General features: G+C 36.4%; 3 protein-coding genes across 3 annotated transcripts; 2 read left to right on the forward strand and 1 right to left on the reverse strand.

Moving 5' to 3' along the window:
- The first annotated feature begins 3,901 nt into the window (after positions 1–3,901).
- Positions 3,902–4,659, forward strand: LOC147859755 (disease resistance response protein 206-like). The gene has a single exon (XM_087325154.1). It carries the CDS (start codon positions 3,949–3,951, stop codon positions 4,510–4,512), a length of 564 nt encoding a protein of 187 aa, XP_087181280.1. The 5' UTR covers positions 3,902–3,948; the 3' UTR covers positions 4,513–4,659.
- Positions 4,660–8,104: 3,445 nt separating this feature from the next.
- On the forward strand, positions 8,105–8,997 carry LOC147859756 (disease resistance response protein 206-like). The gene has a single exon (XM_087324149.1). It carries the CDS (start codon positions 8,208–8,210, stop codon positions 8,766–8,768), a length of 561 nt encoding a protein of 186 aa, XP_087180275.1. The 5' UTR covers positions 8,105–8,207; the 3' UTR covers positions 8,769–8,997.
- A 6,929-nt stretch (positions 8,998–15,926) lies between these two features.
- Positions 15,927–20,032, reverse strand: LOC147859757 (uncharacterized). Its single transcript, XM_087324754.1, has 6 exons — positions 19,714–20,032; positions 18,997–19,324; positions 17,556–18,892; positions 17,274–17,460; positions 16,998–17,187; positions 15,927–16,697 (listed from the first exon to the last, which is right to left on the reverse strand). The coding sequence occupies exons 2-6, from the start codon at positions 19,018–19,020 to the stop codon at positions 16,084–16,086; spliced, it is 2,352 nt and encodes a 783-aa protein (XP_087180880.1). The 5' UTR covers positions 19,021–19,324; positions 19,714–20,032; the 3' UTR covers positions 15,927–16,083.
- Between the last annotated feature and the right edge of the window lie 4,497 nt (positions 20,033–24,529).

Raw genomic sequence — 24,529 nt, forward strand, 5'->3', positions numbered from 1 at the left:
ATATTCTGTTTTGTTTTCGACAACGAAGATAAGAGGCATTTGTATACATGCTCAATGTCGAGATCAAACATTGACTTTGCAACTTCAACTAGATGTATTAAATGCCACACTTACAAGTTTTGTGTCGTGAATGGCATAGGCTAATGTAGGTTCCATCTTACTTGGTGATCCCTTAAACATAGGGTAACAAAGACTGTGACAAATGTATTTAGAATAACCCATATGTGTATGATATGCATATGATTTCCATAGTGTTACATGTGCAAGAATAACTCCATCCGTTATGTTTGGCTAATAATATCCCTTTAACCTACGAATTTGTGCAATAATTGAGTTTGGTGGAAAATGTATGGAAAGCATAGCCAAATGTGATCAAAGGTAGAGCATTGTATCAAGTATCAACGTTTGACACTCAAACTCCCCAAGTTGATTTTGACGAAGCGTGCATAATTGACTACTCTCGTCACTTGTGCCGCCCCAATGTCCCATCACCCATCATAGTGTGTGTGAGCTAAGTGGTATGTGAGATAGATGGATATATATATATCTTCATATTTTTTCCAACAATGGTTTATATTATGGCTAAAGTGATTCAAATGATACACGGACACTCCCAAATATTCTTAACAACTTCATCATGGATTTTTCACCTTTTTCAACTGCTCTTAGGCTACCACATACATTCATTAGTGCACCACATTATCTACCAAAACATTGCTAAGTATAGTACAAAATGTTATCCAAGCAATCTCTTATTGATGATCTCCTCATGAACTTCCTTTCCCTTATCAACTTCTTGTACATGGCCACATGCCTCATTTCGGTGGTGGAAATATCTACTAAAGTGGCTAATACCTCCAACGTATACAACCATTAAACATGAAGAAAACATTCAGTCTTTCCCATCTCTTATTAAAAACATCTTGCTTGCGAAAGACTACATGTGAATCACCCTTGATAACATCATATTCTCCTTTTAGTGTATGCACCAAAGTTAGCCAAGTTTCCTTTACTACATCCACAACATTCCATTGAATTTCCTGAAATATCCTTTGACTGATATATCTCTTTTTAACATCCATGGGAGACCAATTACGATTATATAGAGATAGTGATGTTGTCAAAGTGTCAAAGATGTGCCTCTTGAGAATTTAAGACCCAAGAACCCAACATTGATTTCTCGAAAGAAACAATAGGTTGAAGATGCCTAGAGAGTGGGGCAATGCTTAAGCACTATATTCCAAAAGGGATACAACCATAAATGGTATGATACAAGAGTTACCCTCTCAGCGTATATTATCTCCTTTCATAGTCAGGGTTATGAAAATCACAAATATGCAAACTCAAGGTAATGAGAACACTTACTTCATGAGTATCATGTTTCTACTTCAATATGAAAATTTGCCAATCAAAGACAATGAAGATGTTCAAGAGAAAGAAAGTAGTTTATTAACCCTACTCTTATAGCAAGGGGCAATGACATGGGAAAAGCAATTCTTAGATAATATAAAATTACGATTCTCATCTCAAAGTTTTCCGATTTGTGGATCTTATCTAGTAATTGGTTCCTTAAATGCAACATGTTCGTTGTGCACATGTAAAATATCATGTTGGTCCACAACATTGGGAATATCTAAACGTCTTTCGAGCACAATCTAATTTAAAGGATGTCCATTTTTTGAGCCCTATCTAATGGTCCATTTACCCAAGCCTTCATTCCCAACATAACAATTGGTAAGAGAAACATGGGATGCATGAAGGCTTGGATGTAATACTCACAACACAAAACATTTGGCATCATAAAAGATTCCACAAGCAACATAAACCTCGCATCCCTGTCCTAGTGATTGAGACACGTGTAAGGATGGTAGGAGTTTCACATTATGTAGTATAATTAGAAAATGAAGCAAGTTACATGATACTGCCTCCACACATACATAAGAGAAGAATTTTATCACCTTTATTTTTCCATTGTCAATGAGCTTAGAGAGAGTTATTTGGTAACACCTCTCCAAGTGATGCATCACAACCCAAATTCACATTGAACAACTGTAAGGGCAAACAACACAAACCATTCCCTAAGGGACCTTGGTTTCCACTCATGTTCAATATGAGTAGGTGACAAATGGGCATCAAGCCTTTGGCATGATTGTTAGCATGTCCTTACGATGTATTTTTTCCAAGTTCAAGTGGGTCGGCATGGACTACCCGATTCTATGGCAAGAAAGGCATGATTGGTGCTCGTTATGATGGATATGAGAAATGTGAATTCGACACAACAAAGTCCAGATATTTCTTTTCTTCAAGGTAGGGATCATCGAGATGACATGTAATGTATGGTGCATCGAGTCAAGTAAGAACCACACCGAATGAAGGATCTCTATGGGTATATACCCACTACTTAACTCTACAATTCCTACTAGACTCTCTCTAGTGCTACTCAAGTGGACTCTATAGGGGAAACGTGTTGAGAGTTATGGTGACTTAACTCTTCACGACTTGTCTATGCATTGTAAGAATTTATATGAGTTAAATAAGAATCTACGTGACTTAACTCTTCAATAAGAATCTACGTGTCTTTGGGTCAAATAATTTGTCGACCTTACTCCTAATGATTCCTCATAGCTTACGAGAATACATTTTCTCACATGAATGGCTTACCTTTCCTCTTTTCTTTGGCAATGTATATGTGTATAAATCTTTATTTGTTCCTTAGCGTGTAGTTTACTCTTGAATTATAAACACCCTAGTGCGACTTATGGTTTCCTCACCGAGATACAACACTATGAACACATGGGCAACCAAGGAAGGGCATTCACGAAGAATATGAATATCAAACATTGCCATGTGTAAATAGTTCAAGAATAATCAAGCTTATGTTATTTAGTAATGATTTTTGTGACGAACACTAGACATCTACACAATATTGGATATTCACATTTGCCACAACATTTCCAGTACAATAATTTATTGCTCTACATGAAAGGATTTGTATTAACCATGTAATTTGGCTAGTATTTAGGGCAATGTATTATTCAAGTATTGTGTTTTTTGTGTGTATTATAGAAGTCTATGACAAATGGTTATGTAACGGTGATTCGACTTGAGAACCTCGACAACTCAAAATATCTCTCTTTATTCAAAGAATATTGGATGATTAAATTTGATGTACATGAGCCAAACAACTTTTTAAAAAATTTAGACTTATTGTTGTTTCACTAATATTGAATCAACACACTAGGGATGGAGCTTCATGGATGAGTGGGGCACTTGCACAACCGTTACTTATAATGCTTATGCCTTTTTTTTCAATATAGCCTTTATTGGGCCAAGTGGTTATGTTTTTACTCTTTGTACTGTGGACAAATCTACCAATTCCATGGTTGTAAACCCATCTTTCATGAGCAAATTGCTAGTGTGCATGATTTAAAACTAATTTAATAGTTTAGAATCAATAGACACAAACATCCGAAGACAAAACAAAGCTCACGATTTACTAGGATACAAGGGGTTATTAATATTATTATCAAGTCCAATGAAAAGTAGAAAGAAGGGAATGCGGGTACACACATATGTTGACAATAAAAGGTATACATACTATGAATGTTGACAATGAGAATGGAGACCCCCGAAAGAGTCTAATTCAAGTGGGAAGTGTGTGCCTTCAAAAATATCCAAGGGCAATCGTTAACTTAATTGAGAAAGTCGTCCATAAGAAATATGATATGCATGGTCGGTAATGTTTAATTTTAGAAGATGTGAGTTGGACAAGGGAGACTAGTCTAAGTCAACCCTTATCCTTCTCTATATAATGGCAAGCTACTCACTCCTTTGGATCACACACTCAACAAGAATTGCTAGAGAATCTACAATCCCACACACAAGCTTATACGTACAAATTTCATAATACACATCCATACACAACCAAAGTGCATATAATTACATAAAATGGCCGGCAAGATGAGAGTGGAGATCCTTTTGGTACTCTCTTGTGTGATTTCGTTGGCATTGATCGGTGATGTGGCCGAGGCGCGGCGTAAACCACCTCAGGGCCCTAGTCATTTCACATTCTACATCCACAACCAAGTCTATAACCCCGCGGTAAACAACTCGGTCTTTACCTCGGTGTATAGTGCGGGCCCTTTGAATTTGAGCCAGCCCAACCCATATAGCTTCGGGGTACGCTCCACATTCGAGGTGAACATCACAACGGGGCCATCGCCGACCTCGAAACGCATTGGTGTGGCGCAAGGCATGTGGATCCTCGACTCCCAACATAAGTATGTCCTTTTCCACATCTTCACGGCCACATTCACCGAGGGTGCGTACAAGGGCACCCTCGTGATAATGGGTCAAGAAGACGAGACCCTCGCGACTCGGTACCTCCCCATTGTCGGGGGGACCGGAGATTTCCTAGCCGCACGCGGCGTGGCCGTTTCCAAACTAACCGTCATTGACCACAAACCCCCCGCAAACTGGACCCTTCTCTTCGATTGCGATCTCTACTACTGATTTTCGGTACCTTTATGTCAGTCTGAAAATTACTGTACATATTGATGCAATCATTCTTCTAATAAATTTCTAATAAGTCCCCCCTTGAGACCCAAGATGTAAACCACCCGTTCATTCCTCATAATAAGTTGTAAGTTTATTGTCTTCGTTCATTTGCATCTTAAGAATAAGAGCCTTAAACTATTGTTTTTCAAAGTGACATATCTATTTATTTTTTTATTTTTACCAAAGCACCGTTTTAACTAACTAATTGCATCAGTAGCCCTACTCATTTTGAGCGCCTACAATACCATTCATGGCAATTTAATTAGCATATAAGTAACAAGTAAACCCATACTTAATTCATAATTAGCAAATGAGAGCCGATAAAGATAATAATATTAATCAGACTATCTTGATCTAGATCTATAATAGGGGTATTTTGCTAGAATCGTGAGGCTATTTTTTGGTATTTTAACAAAAGAGGCCTGGTAATTTTGACCTAATTCATGTGTAGGGCGTATTTTGGTAGTTTGTTAAAAGGTTGAGGTGATTTAAAATAAAATGGGGGTATTCATTGATCATTGCGGTGAGGGTTGCTTACAAATTGGAAAGGAGGAGTTTATAAATAAATGTTTATGAGGGTATTTTGGTCATTTGACAAAACATAAGGGTATTTCATACTTTGTTGAAATATTAGTAGTGTTATGGTGTTCTTTTTAAGCTTTTACAAATTGGTTCCAAACATATTTCCCTAGGGAGGATCTTATAAATGTTATAAGCACCCTTTTCAACTGTATTTGTCAAGACATATTAAACAAAAGAATTGCATGTACGATGCGAAAATGTAGCTAAATGTAGATGCTTAATACCATATGAAAGTGACAAAGCATGCAAATATATAAGAATAAATAAGAGAATCGTTGGTCAAAAACAATTTAACAAGATTTTACTTCTATGAATATATAGGCACTTTCTTGGGACATCCATTGTAAAGGATGCTCAAACCATGGTAGTAGGTAAGTTTTTATTAAGCGTCTAAAAATGAGTATTTACTAAGTATCTGTATGACGAAGACAATATTGAAAATTTGAACCTTAACAAATGGTTCATAATTTCACACCTTGCAAATTATTGCTAGAATATACATTTTGCCACAATCAGGTGATTATAAATATGTATATTCAAGTCATGTAATATCATCATACTTTGATATAATCATATTGTCATTAGGACGCAAATATGTTGGAAAATAGCTCATTAATTTTTTGTTCTGTTTTTCGAGCATTCCATGGCTCCATTGTTGTAGAATACTAATTACCATACAATATGCTAAGTATTCTACCTTTTTTTATAAACACTTAGAATGCGTATACTATAGATAAAATACATTAAATAAGTAGATTAATATGTGCAGAATGTGTTCAATACTTATTAAATGGTAAAGTCCTTAACATAAATAAATAGATTTTTTAGTTTTACTGTTTTTTGGAAATATTAAATGCTTGTTAAATACATGGAATACTTTAAATACTTAGAATATGTACATATGTGAAACATTTTAAAATGGTAATTCTAAAACGTCGAATATTTGTAGAATACTTCGATGTATTCTAAAGATAAAATACACATTTTTTAACAACTAAACGTGGCTCTTTACAAAGTAGTAGTCAAGGTCAGGTGGCATCTATGTATGTGCTTGATGTAGATTGAACACCATCTATGAAACCTAAAGTCAACGTGTGAATGCCATCTTGTCTTTTAAGACATATCATCTTTTAGTGCATCCCATTCAAACAATTGATTCCATCACTAGCTTTGCTTGTCACCGAAACATTAGAATTATTGTTTTACCTCTAATAAGGTTGTGTATTTTTTTTCCAAAAAAAACCACTACTTCGCATTAGTTAGCAAATAGAATACAACAAAGTTTATCCAAATACACAATGGGATCAACATATAAATAAGGTTGTGTATTCTGCCGCAGCTTGAGATAATTCAGTTACAGGATTTGGATATGGCTCAAGTTTCTTAGGTAAGGAGACATCTTTAAGTTAATCAGAACACCCCCTTCCCCTTGTTCCTCAAGTATGACATGAGTTTTGGATGTGGGCTTGGTGGAGGTTTGACAAAAGTAAGACTCTCTTTGTTTTCGATTTTGCTTAGGAAAGCTTGAACCTCATTTCTCATGTTGTAAGTGTTGTGGTATGCAATATGGAAGGGTTACCACATGGAACATGACTTCAGAAGGGAATATGGATAACAAATTTAAGAAGGTGTGATCACCGCCATAAGTGTGTCACTTCACCTTTTTGTGGAACTAGACCATGAGTTCTTAGACTTGATTGCTAGTAGAGATCATTTAAGGTTTCTCCTCTACCAAGGTCTTAACTTGATATCTTTTATTGGTGGTGCCACAATATAGTACTCATGCTTGGTTGGGGATTCACTTACAATGTGCTAGCCATGGTAATTAAAACCTTTCAAGCATCTCTTCTGAGGTGGTTCTTATGAACCATAGAGGCTGTCACATCGATCCCCCAAAATGTGTACAATAGCTAGTAAATACTTAGTTCTACCTTTATGTGGTGTGACAACACCCCTTCCTATTTTCTTTGTTCATGTTTGTCATGCATTATTTCTCTATGGTACAATGAATCTTACCTCCCCAAGTTTAATTTCCATCTTATAATCATATTCTAATCTACCAAGCTTATTTCAATTTGACGCATTCTTTGTTCTAGTTGTAAGCATCATCGTGAGTCGTGACCAATGACCTAAACAACAATATGACTCCTTCATTGGTAATGAAGATACCATCTTTCAGAAACAACAGTCCTGCTCATTGTGTGAAGGCGAGTGGAAGGTATTGTTCTTCTTTGTGGAGAGAAATGACAAAATGGTTTGGCTCAATATAAAATGAGGAAGGGAGGGCTTGTGTTGGTGCTGATTTTTGTTGGGCCTTTTTTTACTAAGTAAATTTTGAGTATTTTAACTAGATTAAGTAAAAGTTGGGTATTTGAAATTGATGAGACATAATCGGGCATTATGTGATTCAATGACAAATGAGGAGGTTGGGTATTCTAACTCGATTGGGGCAAAGTTGGATATTTGAAATTGGTTGAAACACAATTTGAGATTGTTAAATACGTTGAAAAAAAACACCCCTTGATAACAAATGTGTGCTCTGATATTCGGTGTTTATGCATGAAAGAAATGTTCTTGTGACAGTAGATTGAAAGTTGGAAATCTACCTGAAAACATGAAAGATGTGAAAGGATGGCATTAAAAGAGAGCGTGTTGGTGCATGTTGACAATCAAAGTTATAATAGAGATGAATGTTGACAATGAGAGTGCATACTTCTCAAAAGTTTAATGCAAGTGGAAAATGTGTGCTTGGATGGATGGACAACATATTAACTTGATTAAGAAAGTCATCCATAAGAAATATAATATCGATGGTAAGTTGTGTTACTTTTCGACGACCTTGCAAATATGTTGGTCACACTAGGAAAGGGTATTTGCGGTGAAGGAAGACCGGTCCATGTCAACGCTCCTCCTAATCCTCTATATATTGACAACTTTACACTCACACCTTTCCATCAAACACTTACATACAAGCCCTTCTTAGAGATATATCTCAAGAACCCACCCAACCCATTCACATCTACACTAGCTTGTACACATCCTAAATTTGCACCTTACATACATCACAGATGGCCAACATGATGAGAGTGGCCATGCCTTTAGTGCTTTGTGTGATCGCTTTGGCTTCCATCGCAAATGTGGCGGATGCGCACCGGAAACCGCCCCAAGGCCCCGATCATTTCGCGTTCTACATCCACAACCAAATCTACAACCCGGCCGTGAACAACTCGGTGTTTAATGCAGTGTATAGCGCAGGGCCATTCAATTTCAGCCAGCCCAACCCATATAGCTTCGGGGTACGCGCCACGTTCGAGGCGAACATCACGACGGGGCCATTGCCGAACTCGACACACATCGGGGTGGCACAAGGCATATGGATCATCAATTCCCAACATAAGTTTGTGCTCTTCCACATCTTCACGGCCACGATCACCGATGGCCCACACAAGGGCACGGTCGTGATATTGGGGCAAGAAGACGAGACCATCGCAACACGGCACCTAGCTGTGGTGGGCGGGACCGGAGATTTCCTAGCCGCACGCGGAAGCGCAGTGTCCACACTTACCTTCATCAACCACGTCCCGCCCGCATATTGGACCCTCTTCTTCGACCTCGATCTCTACTACTGATCATGTGTCTCCCCCCCCCCCCCAACCCCCCCCCCAACCCTTATATTGATAAAACTATGCGATTTGATCTGATGTATTTGTATTCCTGCATAGCAAATCTGTAAGAACCCAACCAAGCATGCCCCTCTCTCTTTGTATAGCCACCATTTCATTCTCCAAATAACTTGTAAGTCAGTGTTTGCTTTGAAGCTTACATTTTTGCCCTTTATCGAATAAGATCCGTCCTTAACCCATTGTTTTTACTTGACAATTTACTTTTTTGACCAAAGCAAATTACTCCCGAGTACCCTTAATCACATCTCAAATTCCATCGATGACGCTGCTTATTTTGATATCCCACTATTCAAATCATAATAACCTAATTAATTTTGGTGATTTAAAATAAAACTAGGGGCATTCTTGATCATTTTCGCGATGGTCCCATTCGGATTGAAAGGGAGGATAGTATAAACATTTGAAGCACCCTTTTCAACATTTCGGTGGTTGTTTGTGAAGTTCGGGCTATTTCAGTCATTTCATAAAATGTAGGGGTGTTTTGATAATGTTTTCATGCAATGCCCTGTTCAAGTTGTTTTATTAATCTTTGTAAATTCAATAGGGAGGATCGTATGAATATTTTAAGCGCCCTTTTCGTGGGTATTCGTCAAAACATGAAACAAAGAGTAGTGTAGGAATACGTAGCTAGTGGTGCCATTGATTGAAAGCGACAAATCATTCTTTTGAGGAATAATTGTGAAAATTAATTGAAAGGGATTTTACTCCTATTGATATATTTAGAGAGATGCACTCTTTTTACACATATCCATCGTAAACAATGCTTGAATGTTACGAGTAGGTCAAAGTTTTCACTAAGTGTCTAAAAATTTGTATGATAGACATTAGAGATGATATTAAGCGTTAGTAAATGGCTTACAATTTCACGCTTCAAACGATTGCGAATATACGCTTCACCACTATCGTAGAATAAATACATTTGAATCATTCAATGTAATTATACCTTGGTATAGTCATATCAACATTAGAATGCAAATTTGTTCGAAACTAGTTATATAATATTCTGTTTTGTTTTCGACAACGAAGATAAGAGGCATTTGTATACATGCTCAATGTCGAGATCAAACATTGACTTTGCAACTTCAACTAGATGTATTAAATGCCACACTTACAAGTTTTGTGTCGTGAATGGCATAGGCTAATGTAGGTTCCATCTTACTTGGTGATCCCTTAAACAAAGACTGTGACAAAGACTGTGTATGATATGCATATGATTTCCAGAGTGTTACATGTTCAAGAATAACTCCATCCGTTATGTTTGGCTAATAATATCCCTTTAACCTACGAATTTGTGCAATAATTGAGTTTGGTGGAAAATGTGTGGAAAGCATAGCCAAATGTGATCAAAGGTAGAGCATTGTATCAAGTATCAACATTTGACACTCAAACTCCCCAAGTTGTTTTTGACAAAGCGTGCATAATTGACTACTCTCGTCACTTGTGCCGCCCCAATGTCCCATCACCCATCATAGTGTGTGTGAGCTAAGTGGTATGTGAGATAGATGGATATATATATATCTTCATATTTTTTCCAACAATGGTTTATATTATGGTTAAAGTGATTCAAATGATACACGGACACTCCCAAATATTCTTAACAACTTCATCATGGATTTTTCACCTTTTTCAACTGCTCTTAGGCTACCACATACATTCATTAGTGCACCACATTATCTACCAAAACATTGCTAAGTATAGTACAAAATGTTTTCCAAGCAATCTCTTATTGATGATCTCCTCATGAACTTCCTTTCCCTTATCAACTTCTTGTACATGGCCACATGCCTCATTTCGGTGGTGGAAATATCTACTGAAGTGGCTAATACCTCCAACGTATACAACCATTAAACATGAAGAAAACATTCAGTCTTTCCCATCTCTTATTAAAAACATCTTGCTTGCGAAAGACTACATGTGAATCACCCTTGATAACATCATATTCTCCTTTTAGTGTATGCACCAAAGTTAGCCAAGTTTCCTTTACTACATCCACAACATTCCATTGAATTTCCTGAAATATCCTTTGACTGATATATCTCTTTTTAACATCCATGGGAGACCGATTACGATTATATAGAGATAGTGATGTTGTCAAAGTGTCAAAGATGTACCTCTTGAGAATTTAAGACCCAAGAGCCCAACATTGATTTCTCGAAAGAAACAATAGGTTGAAGATGCCTAGAGAGTGGGGCAATGCTTAAGCACTATATTCCAAAAGGGATACAACCATAAATGGTATGATACAACAACAGTTACCCTCTCGGCGTATATTATCTCCTTTCATAGTCAGGGTTATGAAAATCACAAATATGCAAACTCAAGGTAATGAGAACACTTACTTCATGAGTATCATGTTTCTACTTCAATATGAAAATTTGCCAATCAAAGACAATGAAGATGTTCAAGAGAAAGAAAGTAGTTTATTAACCCTACTCTTATAGCAAGGGGCAATGACATGGGAAAAGCAATTCTTAGATAATATAAAATTACGATTCTCATCTCAAAGTTTTCCGATTTGTGGATCTTATCTAGTAATTGGTTCCTTAAATGCAACATGTTCGTTGTGCACATGTAAAATATTATGTTGGTCCACAACATTGGGAATATCTAAACTTCTTTCGAGCACAATCTAATTTAAAGGATGTCCATTTTTTGAGCCCTATCTAATGGTCCATTTACCCAAGCCTTCATTCCCAACATAACAATTGGTAAGAGAAACATGGGATGCATGAAGGCTTGGATGTAATACTCACAACACAAAACATTTGGCATCATAAAAGATTCCACAAGCAACATAAACCTCACATCCCTGTCCTAGTGATTGAGACACGTGTAAGGATGTTAGGAGTTTCACATTATGTAGTATAATTAGAAAATGAAGCAAGTTACATGATACTGCCTCCACACATACATAAGAGAAGAATTTTATCACCTTTATTTTTCCATTGTCAATGAGCTTAGAGAGAGTTATTTGGTAACACCTCTCCAAGTGATGCATCACAACCCAAATTCACATTGAACAACTGTAAGGGCAAACAACACAAACCATTCCCTAAGGGACCTTGGTTTCCACTCATGTTCAATATGAGTAGGTGACAAATGGGCATCAAGCCTTTGGCATGACTGTTAGCATGTCCTTACGATGTATTTTTTCCAAGTTCAAGTGGGTCGGCATGGACTACCCGATTCTATGGCAAGAAAGGCATGATTGGTGCTCGTTATGATGGATATGAGAAATGTGAATTCGACACAACAAAGTCCAGATATTTCTTTTCTTCAAGGTAGGGATCATCAAGATGACATGTAATGTATGGTGCATCGAGTCAAGTAAGAACCACATCGAATGAAGGATCTCTATGGGTATATACCCACTACTTAACTCTACAATTCCTACTAGACTCTCTCTAGTGCTACTCAAGTGGACTCTATAGGGGAAACGTGTTGAGAGTTATGGTGACTTAACTCTTCACGACTTGTCTATGCATTGTAAGAATTTATATGAGTTATCTCTTGCCGAAAAGATTATGTGTTATGGTTCTCTTTCACATATGCCTCTCTTCTTTACAATTGAAGATATATGCATAGGACTTAAGAAATTGGCCTCTCGAAAGGCAAGCGATCTTCAATGTATAAAGGCTGAAATGTTGAAATGGACAGGAAAGGAAGCACATGTATGCATAATCGATATGTTTAATGATGCATTGCAACATGGTATGTCGTACAATTGGACTACAAATTGGATCAAACCTTTACATAAAGGTGGAGATGTAAATAATGTAAACAACTATCGAACCATCATGGTTGGTTCATTAATGGCAAAACTGTTTGGATGTATAATGGAATTAAGATAAGTGTATGAGCTGAAAAAAATGGTAAGAGCACTTATGGACAAGCTGGCTTTCGAAAACACCATAGCACCATTGATCACCTTGTCACCCTTCGAGTATTAATGGAGGAAAGTCGCCTTAGAGGTAAAGGTTTATATTGTTGCTTTGTAGACTTCAAGAAAGCTTTTGATATGGTACCTCGTGAGCATCTTTGGAGCCGAATGGAAGAACTTGAGGTGCCAAGTGAATATATGCTTGCAATTTCCCGAATTTATGAGAACGTTATATGTTGTGTGTGTATGAGAGATCAACTTTCCGATCTTTTCAAAAGCAATATTGGTGTTAAGCAAGGATGCCCACTCTCACCAACACTATTTAGTCTATGCATTGATGAATTAGAAGAAATGGTTACCAAGTTTGCAAAGGAAGAATGTGTTGAAGAAGTTGCCATTGGGAATGTCGTGATTATGCTTTTGCTATATGCAGATGATGTAGTGCTTTTTGCAAATACTTTAGGAGATGCACAAAAGCTAATGAAGGCATTGGAAAAAAATTGCATGCATACTAAATTAAGTGTCAATAGCTCTAAAACAAAGATTATGCTTGTGAAGAGCCAAAAAAGAGATAAACCATGCATTATGTACAACAATGAGCCACTTGAATGTGTGGAAAGCTTCAAATATCTTGGCCTTGAAGTTCCTTCAAATCATAGATGGAATGAATGTGCTACACGCCTCTTAGAGGCAGGTAAGCAAGCATACCATGCATTTGAGAACACATGCAATCTTGGAGATATTAAGTGTTGGGTCCTCAAGAAATATCTTTTCGACACTTTGGTGACACCGGTTCTTCTCTATGGGGTGGTAGCATCCCTAAATCTATGTGGAAAGAGTTTGAAAATGTCCAAAAACATTTTCTTACAAAGTTTCTACAAGTTAAGAAACAAATGCCCTACACCCTCCTCCTTGAGATGGGATCGCTTCCCATTGAGATCATGGCCATGGAAAGGGTTCTTGAATACATGCTTAAGGTTCAAAAAAGTCCCTCACATCGACTTCCTAGAAATGCATGGGATGCAAGCAAAAACATCCAAATATGCATAAAAGCAAAATTTTATGTTCGGTTGGATGCAAGATATAGAAAAATGGTTTGATAGATGGGATGTTAGACACTTGCTTCATCATGCATCACTAGATTCCTCTATAAATGAGGCCTTTTTGCAACGCCAATGTATCATGACATGGGACAAATGTGGAGGCTCACGCTTCACACATTATACTACACATGTTGCACCTAACTACAAAACCATATTCTTTGCAAAACGGGGAAATTGTACACATCGATACATGTTAGAGCCCATATCGTTATCTGTCGTTCGAACCATTGCTTCCATGCAACTTAGCTCACATGCATTGCGATGTGAGACAGGGTGTTGGGGCACAAGTGATGAGAGCGGTCGGCTATGCACACTTTGCCCTAAACAAGTTCGCGAGTATGTGTATCACACCTTGATGCAATGCTCTGCCCTTGATCATATTCGACCATGCTTTCCACATCTCTTCGACCGAGCCCAATCCTTGCATGAATTCCTCTCACAACCACAATGTGCACTCTCGATTGCATCATTCATTGGTAAAGTTCTTGAACATCGAGAGTCACTACTCACTTTCACATGTATCACGTGAAATGTAATATTTTTTGTCTCATAGGTCATATTTGACCTCAAAAGACGATAATATAATCTATCTATCTATCTATCTATATAGTCCCTCCAATCAAAGTGCAACATGTGCACAAAAAATGATAATTGAAAGCTATATGTATGTATGTATGTATTTCTCTTTTGTTGCACTAAAAACAAACAATACTACATCCATCCCATCATTCATTGGAAGCTTCTTTTATAAGAAATATATGTATAGTATAAAGCCATTGAAAGTAGCCAATGTCTGAATCTCTCATCATTTTCTTTTCTCTCATGAATATACTTGGAAGTTTGTGACTCACATCATTGTTTCTAAAGACCCATCATACCCAAGAATCTCCCTCCCCTGTTCTCCGATGGATCCTGAGAAGAATCTAAACAATACGCACAATAACATCCCCTCTCGGATAATAGTCTTGAAACCAAAATACAAGTAGAGTGTTGAATTCCAAATCTGTTTTGGTCGAGTTTCCAGATGACTATAAGAAAGTGAGGGAAGGGGACAAGAATGTAGATCAGGAGTTCGATGCTGAAGATACAAGTATGAAGGTTTCGATGTACTATTCTAATTTGCATTATGTAGAGATGCTACATGAGGATTAGTCTTTTTACTCATGTTCTAGAGCCCTAGAATTTGAAACATGATTAGATATGGTTGTATCCACTAAGCAGTGCTTGTAATATTCCACTGAATTCAAGATTGGTTGATTCAGTCTAAATATTGATGTTTAACAATTCAAGTATCTTTTATCTAAGTTCATCAGTGCTTGGTTTACAAGCTATCATATGTATTTTGAATGTCTCGTCTATTATGATTCAAATCCTACAAGCTACTGTATGAAAAGAGTCTTGTAATTAAAATTCTAACAAAAACAAAGTCACAAATGTCCCATCTTTCTATCTCTACAAGCTAATATACCAAAAGATTCCAACCGTTCAAATTCTAACACAAAAGCAAAGTCAGACATGCTAGTTAATCAAACACTGACAAGACAAGGAAAGGAAACATGCATGAAAACCAAACAAGGTAAAATGAAACATCTCTTATGATTTAGAACCAAATTATTAAAAGTAAAATATTGAAAAATTGTATGAAAGCTCATAGACTCCCTCCAAAGAGAGCCTTTATTGTGTCATTACAAGCTAAAGATTTATCTTCAAGTGACATTCTTTCAGATATACAATACCCTTCGATGAAAATACAAGGAAAGAAAAGGTTCTTACATTTTATGTATTTGAGAAATCAGCACATTGCCTAATGAATGTAGAACTAATGTATATTTGTACAACATGAGGTTAGAATCGAGAATGTATAACTAATGCGTCTTTGTACAACATGAGGTTGGAATCAGGAAAAAAGTACATGACTTTGTGAAGGAAAGCCCCAAATCCACAAAACCAAAGTGTAACACATTTGAATCCATGAAACCCCATCTTAACTTGAGAGGATTCAGAAGACCTAGTTATCAATTTGGGCTGAATGTAATGAACTGATAACACAAAAATCAACTTATAAAGTTCATACCTAACCATTTCAATAAGTTGCACCCATCCCACTCCACTCTAAAAATCTATCCATTCAAAGTTGTTTGCATATATGGTTGATAACAAAAAGAACTCCAAAGTTACAATGGAAAGTTAAAGAGGTATGTATATACAACAGGAATAGTTTACAGAATGTTTCTCTATAACAGTGGTTATGCAGAGCAGGAGTCTACATTCCATGTGTCTACTTTGATGGAAACAGCATTATAGTTGTCTCCTCAATCAGATCATCCAAGATATGTCTTTCCATATGATACCCTAATGCTTCAATTCCCATATTGGGTTCAAGCCATTTGTCTCGAATTACATGTTTGGCCACTAGATTCTCCACGGTTTCAAATGGACAAACAACGGTTGATAGCAAATGATTTACAAGGCTTTCACGAGAGGGCAACATGCATTGGCTTGTGAGCATTCTATGACAACAATGAACAGGAAACCCTAAGAGATCACAAAGGATTTCATTCAATGAATCAAAAAGAAGTTGCCTTTGTGAGAGGGATTTCAAAGTTCCCAATCGACTTTGCTTGCTCAAATATCTCATATCTACCATTTGGAAAAGAGAAGGATCAAGCGGTTGAGATAATGAATGAATACGGTGAAGAATATCATCATCCCTCATCAACCCAGATGCTGTAAGGACATCCTTAACATACAACATTTCTGAGTTTTTCACGTGATCCAAATGTTTTACATCAATTGGGTAAGCATCATCGAAGCGTGGGTAATCCATGAAATTCTTGAATGATGATCCTTGGAAAGCTTCTTCTTCTTCCTGATGGGGTTGTAACGGTAAATCTGCACACATACATCTGACTGACATAAGAATTCTGTTAACTAATGAAAAACAACCATCAGTTTTTCTTTGAGAACCAAATCCCACATTTCATACACATTTTAACCTTCTTCAGTGGTTTTCACCTTACATTGAGGTTTAACCACAATTACTAAGAAGAAAAGGGATGGAAATTGACTGAGAATCCTGTTAAGGTATTTTGGGATGTTTATGTTCACTAAGAAATCTCAGTTATCTTTTGAATACTTAAATAAAGGGATGTGCGCCTATAGAAAAGTAAACTAAACAATGTTAAATATTACCGCATTGAGGATCAAGGCACTTCCCCTTGAATTCAATGTATTCGTCCTCTACAAAAGGTTCGTTTAAAACAGAGACAGGACTATGTTCAGACTGCTCTTTCACGTGACAACCATTAGCACTTTTCTTCAATATATCATTTGCAGAGATCAACGAAGAGTCGAAACTAGCTTGATTTTTAGAAACATAAACCTACAATTAAACATCATTACCAGTGTCAAAAACAATATTCTGTTGAACCAAATGAATGCATAAACATAGTGACTCAATGAGCTTACATGTTCCTGGGACGTAACATATGAATCGGTGTTTGGAATGTCAACCCCAATGGAATCAACATCAATGTTGAATTGACTAGTGGCTTGATTTGTAACTAGATTTTTCATTTCAAACTGTGTTCGTTCTGATTTCTTTATAGCTTCACCCCATCCAGAGTTTGGAGTTTTTTGCACAAGTCCTGTTGGCCTAAACAAGTTTAAAAAAGCTCTCCTTTTAACTTGATTGTGGAGAGATCTTCAACTGATCAATGGAAGCAATAGAGAAAAAGGAACACATATTACCTCAGAATAGTTATCCTAAACTCTTTCTTGGGTTTCCCCTCTTTAAAATCTAAATCAGAACAATTGATTGTAGGCTTATCCATCTTATCATCTGAACCTTTCTTAAATTTTGATACAACTCCCGATAGATCTGGATCAGAAGTAGTGGGACACATATGTTTGTAGGTAGCCATGAAATCCCTAAAAAAAGTTTTCCTAACGTGTTTTGTGGTGTCTTTACCAATCTGCCTTGGAGACTTTAATGAATTCTTATAATCGCCAGTATCAGCTGCCATAGTGCTATCAGATTTATACAAATCTTTGGTGCCATTCTTTAGACGCAATCCATTAAAATCTTGATCTATATTCTTGTCCCCTTCCCTTACTTTCTTATAGTCGTCTGGAAACTCGACCAAAACAGAATTTGAATTCAACACTCTACTTGTATTTGGCTTCAAGACTACTATCCGAGAGGGGATGTTACTGTGCGTATTGTTTAGATTCTTCTCAGGATCCATCAGATATTCACCTCGAGAGAAAATGTTGAAATCAACATTATTGTGTAGATTCTTCTCAGAATCCATCGAATATTCACCATGATAATGCCACCTTTCTGAAGGTTCAATCCCACCAAACGTTGGAACTCTTGATGTCCCAACAGCATTTCTTCCCAAACCACTTCGATTTTTCTTGTGAGATCGATTGGTTGTTTGGGGCTTAATAAAATGTAGTGCTTGATAGGCATTCCATTCCTTAACATCTTCTATTTTATGTGATGGAAAACAAAAGCTGGCAACATTTTTTTCCATATCTTTGTCAACAGAGCTAGCATTTGAGCCCTGAAGGAATCTCATAAAGGTCTCTTTATTGGACTGCAGAAACTTTATAGCATCTAGAAGTTCCTCTGATTCACTAAATTCAGGTTCCTGAAGTTTTGAATAAGATCTTGAATGACCTTGTTTTCTTTGAATTTGTGACATTCCGAATTCCTGAAGCTGTTGCTCTTGTGGGTTATTACGAAAACGAAGCTTTACTTTTTCATCTTCAGAATTACTTTGCTGATGAAGGCTCACATTTTCATATTCATGATGTTGTCTCTCTAATATAGATTTGCAAGTAGTCGAATGTACATTAATATGATCAGCCTTGAATTCTGTTGAAGAACTCCGAGAATCTCTAAAATCTACTGGAGGTTTATCCAATCCCATTAATCTTGCAATCACACCAGGAGTTCGGTTTTCTGGTTCAATAGCTTCATTATGAGTCTGTGCACCTTTCGATAAATTTTTATCAATCAAAGATTCTATAGAAATTTTACATTTTTTGGTAGCAATTTTCTTGTGCATTCCATAGGCCATCTAAAACGGAAAATGGAGAAAAATCCATAATTGGAATCTAGTAACAAAAGTTATGCATTTCTTTAAAACTTCAAGCATAAAATTTTGAATACTGATGCATATACCTGAATTTGGTCCTTCCTTTCCATATTTTGGGGTGTCCTTGTATTTGCATTTAAGTGCCTTAAAAGGTGGTCTTATACTTCAAATCCTAGAGAATGTACAGAAACAATATGAAATTTGGCAAAGTAACACGTCCATTCATGAACGACAAAGAGCATTGTTGTGGATAATAGCTGCTTAATGGGTTACAAGAGAGGGTAATAAAAAAGGCGTGGCTATATCACAAAATAACTTGCATTCATGTTAAAATGATAATTTATTCCTAGGATTAGGTTCCTCCATAGTAAAAACTCGAGCTTCCACATGGTACTAACAATGAAGTATGAATCCCTGTGAGAGACATGAAGAACTTGATTTCTTGATAAGCAATATATAACAAACAAAAACGAATTTGCATTTTCGTTAAGCAACATATATATCATAAACTAAGATGAACTTGCATTCTTGTTGCGCAATATTGTTTCAAACAGCTCTACTAGGGTTAGGTTTTAAATGTTACAAACTCATAGAACCACATCATGAACTTTACAGTATATAACAATGAGTCTATGAATGAGATAGATCTTACTAAAAGCAATCTTGATAGGTTTATGTTTTAACATGTTAAAAACTCATATGTAATGAATTGTGCAGTAACAGTATTCAAGAATGAAGTAGGAATTCTTATGAGAGAGAACAAGGGGTTGCATTCTTGATGAGGAGGAGCACAAAGTACTTACAATCCACAACCACCCATGATGAAAGTTCGGCTTGTACATAAACTCACACCTCATGAATTTGCATTTGCATAGTACTGACTAAGAATGAATTACGAATCCCGGGTGTACATACGGCTTATTCCAAGGCTTCTTTGCAGAGGGTGAGGAGAGCCTTGCTTCCTTTCCATGTAGGTTTTTGAAGTCCACATTCAAATGCATATAGACAAACGAAGAAAGATCATGCTAATCTCTCAGTTTCCATGAGAAGAAGAAGAAGAAGAAAAACAGGGGAGAACAGGGGAGGGAGATTCTTGGGTATGATGGGTCTTTAGAAACAATGATGTGAGCCACAACTTCCAAAAGTATATTCATGAGAGAAAAGGGGGGGAAGGGGGGGGGGGGGGGTTAAAAAAATGATGACAGATTCAGACATTGGCTACTTTCAATGGCTTTATACTATACATAATATTTCTTAGAAAAGAAGCTTCCAATGAATGATGGGATGAATGTAGTATTGTTTGTTTTTAGTGCAACAAAAGAGAAATATATACATACATACATACATATAGCTTTCAATTATCATGTTTTGTGCACATGTTGTACTTTGGTGGGAGGGACACTCTAGAGTCCACCTTGAGTAGCACTAGAGAGAGTCTAGTAGGAATTGTTAAGTAGTGGGTATATACTATATATACACCCATAGAGATCCTTCATTCAGTGTGGTCCTTACTCACTCGATGCACCATACATTGCATGTCATCTCGATGATCCGTACCTTGAAGAAAAGCAATATATGGACTTTGTTGTGTCGAATTCGCATTTCTCGTATCCATCATAATGAGCATCAATCACACCTTTCTTGCCATAGAATTGGGTAGTCCATGGACCATGCCGACCCCATTTGAACTTGGAAAAAATACACCATAAGGACATGCTAACTGTCACGCCAAAAGGCTTGATGCCCATTTGTCACCTACCCATATTGAACATAAATGGAAACCAAGGTTGCTCAAGGGATGGTTTGTGTTGTTTGCCCTTATGGTTGTTCAATGTGAATTTGGGCTATGATGCATCGCTTAGAGAGGTGTTACCAAACAACTCTCTCTAAGCTCATTGACAATGGAAAAATAAGGGTGATAAAATTATTCTCTTATGTATGTGTGGAGGCAGTATCGTGTAACTTGCTTCATTTTTTAATTATACTAACATGAAACTCCTACAATCCTTAAACGTGTCTCAATCATTAGGACAAACATGTGAGGTTTATGTTGCTTGTGGGATCTTTTATGATGCCAAATGTTTTGTGTTGTGAGTATTACATCCAAGCCTTCATGCATCCCATGTTTCTCTTACCAACTGTTATGTTGGGAATGAAGGCTTGGGTAAATGGACCATTGGATAGGGCTCACCAAATGGACATCCTTTTTAAATAGATTGTGCCCGAAAGAAGTTTAGATATTCCCAATGTTGTGGACCAACATAATCTTTTACACGTGCAACGAACATGTTGTATTTAAGGAACCAATTACTAGATAGGATCCACAAATCGGAAAACTTTGAGATGAGAATCGTAATTTGATGTTATCTAATAATGGTTTTTCCCATGACATTGCCTCTTGCTATAAGAGTAGGGTTAATAAACCACTTTCTTTCTCTTGAACATCTTCCTTGTCTTTGGTTGGCAAATTTTCATATCGAAGTAGAAACTTGATATTTACATCATGAAGTAAGTGTTCTCATAACCTTGAGTTTGCATATTTCAGATTTTCATCTTAGGAATTAATATCTTTGTTTGGTACAATATTTCTCTAGTAAGCATATGCTTGACAAACCTTACATCCCATTGTTGTCTATTTGGTTATCTTTAATCCAATATGTTGACTGAAAAAAAACAATTGCACCTCAAAAGTAAATGTGCTTATACAATTATTTCACTGCGTTTAATTTATCGAAGCATTATAATTTATTTAACCATCAACATAGTGATCACCTTTTAATACCTTTGCTTGGTCCCTCATAAAGTTCAAGTATCACTTATTGCATGAGAAGAAATTCGACCCTTAAATTCCCCTAGATTCTGCAATATCAATCACTCACAATGTAAGATGCATGAGACAAGCAATTTATGAATGTATAAATTAGGATCACAATGTTGATATTATTTATACTATTTTAAGTTAAATACATATATTCTTAATGAGTTTTTGTAAATTGCACCGGATCAATGATGTGATTTAAAAGAATTAATGAAAAGTATCAAGTGTGGACAAAAATTAGCGTCATACTTCTATCTGAGTGATGCTCATAATTTTCTATTGTTTAAGTAGATTGGTCGAAATCTTACACTAGCCACCATTCATTCTTAAAAAATTGTGCAAATATGTTGATAGAATACAAGGATATTTCATTTATTGTTTTTGAAGCTCGGGTTCTCGTATGTTTACACTTCGCTCTTATCTATGTCACTCAATTCCCCAATACATTGACTCTCTCCCTCACCCTCTCTCCAAGACCCAAAGAGAAAGCATTTGTACGGGGTAAAATTTGGAAAAACATTAAAGGGAAAGCATGTTGACAGCTATGGTATTATCTCTTATGAACTTTGTGCATGTATGAAAGAAATTGTACGAGAAATCAACGTGGCAACAATGATGTGTTATGGTTCTCTTTCTACCTAACTTCTCTTATTATTGAGGATGTATACAATCGACACTAAAGGCATACAATCTTCAAGGTATCAAGTCCAATATGTTTAATGAATGGGAAAAGAAACACGTTATTGGATATGTGATATTTTTGACCATTGTAACATGGCATCGCTCACAATTGGCATATAAAGTAGATTAAACCTTTACTTAATGAGGAAATAAAAAGGATCACGATCAAACATCTTGTGAAAAGTGTTTTTGATGTATACTGAAAGGAAAGTTGAAAGCATGGGCTAAAGAGAATGAAAAGAGAGCATGTGAGCTTACAAACAATAAGTTTTTCAAAAACATTATATCACCATTCATCAAGTTGTCACTTTTTGAGTCTTTATAGAGGGAAGTCATTTGAAAGGTAAATAACTATATTGTTGCTTCATAGGCTTCAAAAGCTTTTGATATGGTGTTGCATGAGCATCATTGGAGATGCATGGACAAACTTGAAGTTCCACATGTACGTATGTATGTATTGCTTATGGTTTCCATTATTAATGAGACGGAAATATATTGTGTGTCTATGGGAGACATGATTCCGTGTATTTTTACTAGCACTATGAATCTTAAGCAATGATGCACCATGTCTTCACTAACACTCTTTTGGTTGCATTGATGAATTGGAACAAATGATTGACAAGTTTGTACAACAAGGCATTGAAGAGGTTACCTACTTTTGTTAATGCAGATAATATGTTGCTTTGAGCATAGAAGTTCTAGCGCTACACTCACATAAAGACCAATGTGTGATACACGTGCACATTGGTGCTATAACCAAACTTGAAAGATTAATGAGTAGCTTCAACATAATGTAGAACCAAAGCAAAAAGAAACAAAGATGCATGTGCAAAGAAGTCATAATGACAAGGGAACGAGACGAAAAAGAACACAAAAAATGTGGTAAAGCTATTGCACATTTTTCTCTAAATTACAACACAACAAATGTACTAAGATCCAAATCTAAGCCCTAATTTACATAGTTTAAAGTGGTTCTCGTTAGGTTAGTCTAAATTACTAGCATTACCACTCCATGTGTATTATCGCCATAATCCCCCACCTAAGGCTCTTTCTCAACATTCTTATTAACCCCTTCTGATCTTGTTGTACAAAAGGCAAGTTGTTCCACATAGGCCTCCTTAAGATCACCATGAACAAAAGGCAATTTTCACGCCCACCTACTCTAGCACCAAATTATCCTCTATCATTGCATGTAATAGAAAAAAGTCATCATCTTCAAAACAAAATGGAATACTTCATCAAAATATACTTTTTGGTTTTGTTCAAATCCCTTGACAACAAGCCACGTTTTGTACTTTGAATGGGGTAGTTAAAACTGAACTTCAACTTGTATATCCACTTACATGGTAAACTCCTCTTACCTTTCAATACATTAATTCCCAAGTCATAATCTTGAGAATAAACTTTATTTTTTTATTCATTGCAAGTTCCCCTTTAACTTTTTCTTCAATTTGCATAACTTATTTACAACAAAGAAGGCTCTCATAAATCTAACAACAAATTTTCATCTATTACAAATATGTTTGGTGGGTTGGTCAAGTTATAAGTTCATCCAAATCAAACAAATATTGAACTACTTAGATCTATTGGGATCCATTAATATCTGTTAGCAAGTCTAGATTTGATAATGGACTTGCATGCATTAGTGTGTGCATCCATGCTCAACCTTGTTCACTGTGTATTCATGTTGCCTTCACTTTGCCTCTATTGTCCATTAACCCCCCATTAGTCACATTTCACCTATTCCCACTAGAAGTAGAAGACCATGAACTTGTTGTTTGTGTCAAATGATTGAGTCAAATTCCTTCATCTTGATCTCATACGACCTCTTTATTAGATAGACTTTATTTGAGGTGGTATTTTTCTCATAAGTGTCCATTGCCTTCTTCTATGGTGTTCTCAATGTTTCATGATCTAGAAGTGAGAAATAGATATTATTTGACAAGTGCAATAGATGTCAATATTATGAGTTGGTCCAATACATTATAATCTTCATCATTTATATCAATGGGTATCTTCCTACCAACGAATTTCCATTACCTCCATTGAATCATAACATTAGGGATCTTTTTCCACAAAGAGATTTTAGATACATCAAAATTATATCTAAACCTTCTCTA

This window comes from Azolla caroliniana, unplaced genomic scaffold (assembly GCF_043228905.1).
Source record: "Azolla caroliniana isolate FFs.n. ecotype wild unplaced genomic scaffold, voAzoCaro1.0.p SCAF_9, whole genome shotgun sequence".
NCBI lineage: Eukaryota > Viridiplantae > Streptophyta > Polypodiopsida > Salviniales > Salviniaceae > Azolla > Azolla caroliniana.

Coding starts and splice junctions, on each gene's coding strand:
- LOC147859756 (XM_087324149.1), top strand. CDS start 8,208: ATGGCCAACATGATGAGAGTGGCCATGCCTTTAGTGCTTTGTGTGATC.
- LOC147859757 (XM_087324754.1), bottom strand. CDS start 19,020: ATGGAAAGGAAGGACCAAATTCAG. Junction 17,461..17,555: donor TTTAGGATAACTATTCTGAG/GTAATATGTGTT, acceptor AAACTTGTTTAG/GCCAACAGGACTTGTGCAAA. Junction 16,698..16,997: donor GTGCCTTGATCCTCAATGCG/GTAATATTTAAC, acceptor GTATGTGTGCAG/ATTTACCGTTACAACCCCAT.
- LOC147859755 (XM_087325154.1), top strand. CDS start 3,949: ATGGCCGGCAAGATGAGAGTGGAGATCCTTTTGGTACTCTCTTGTGTG.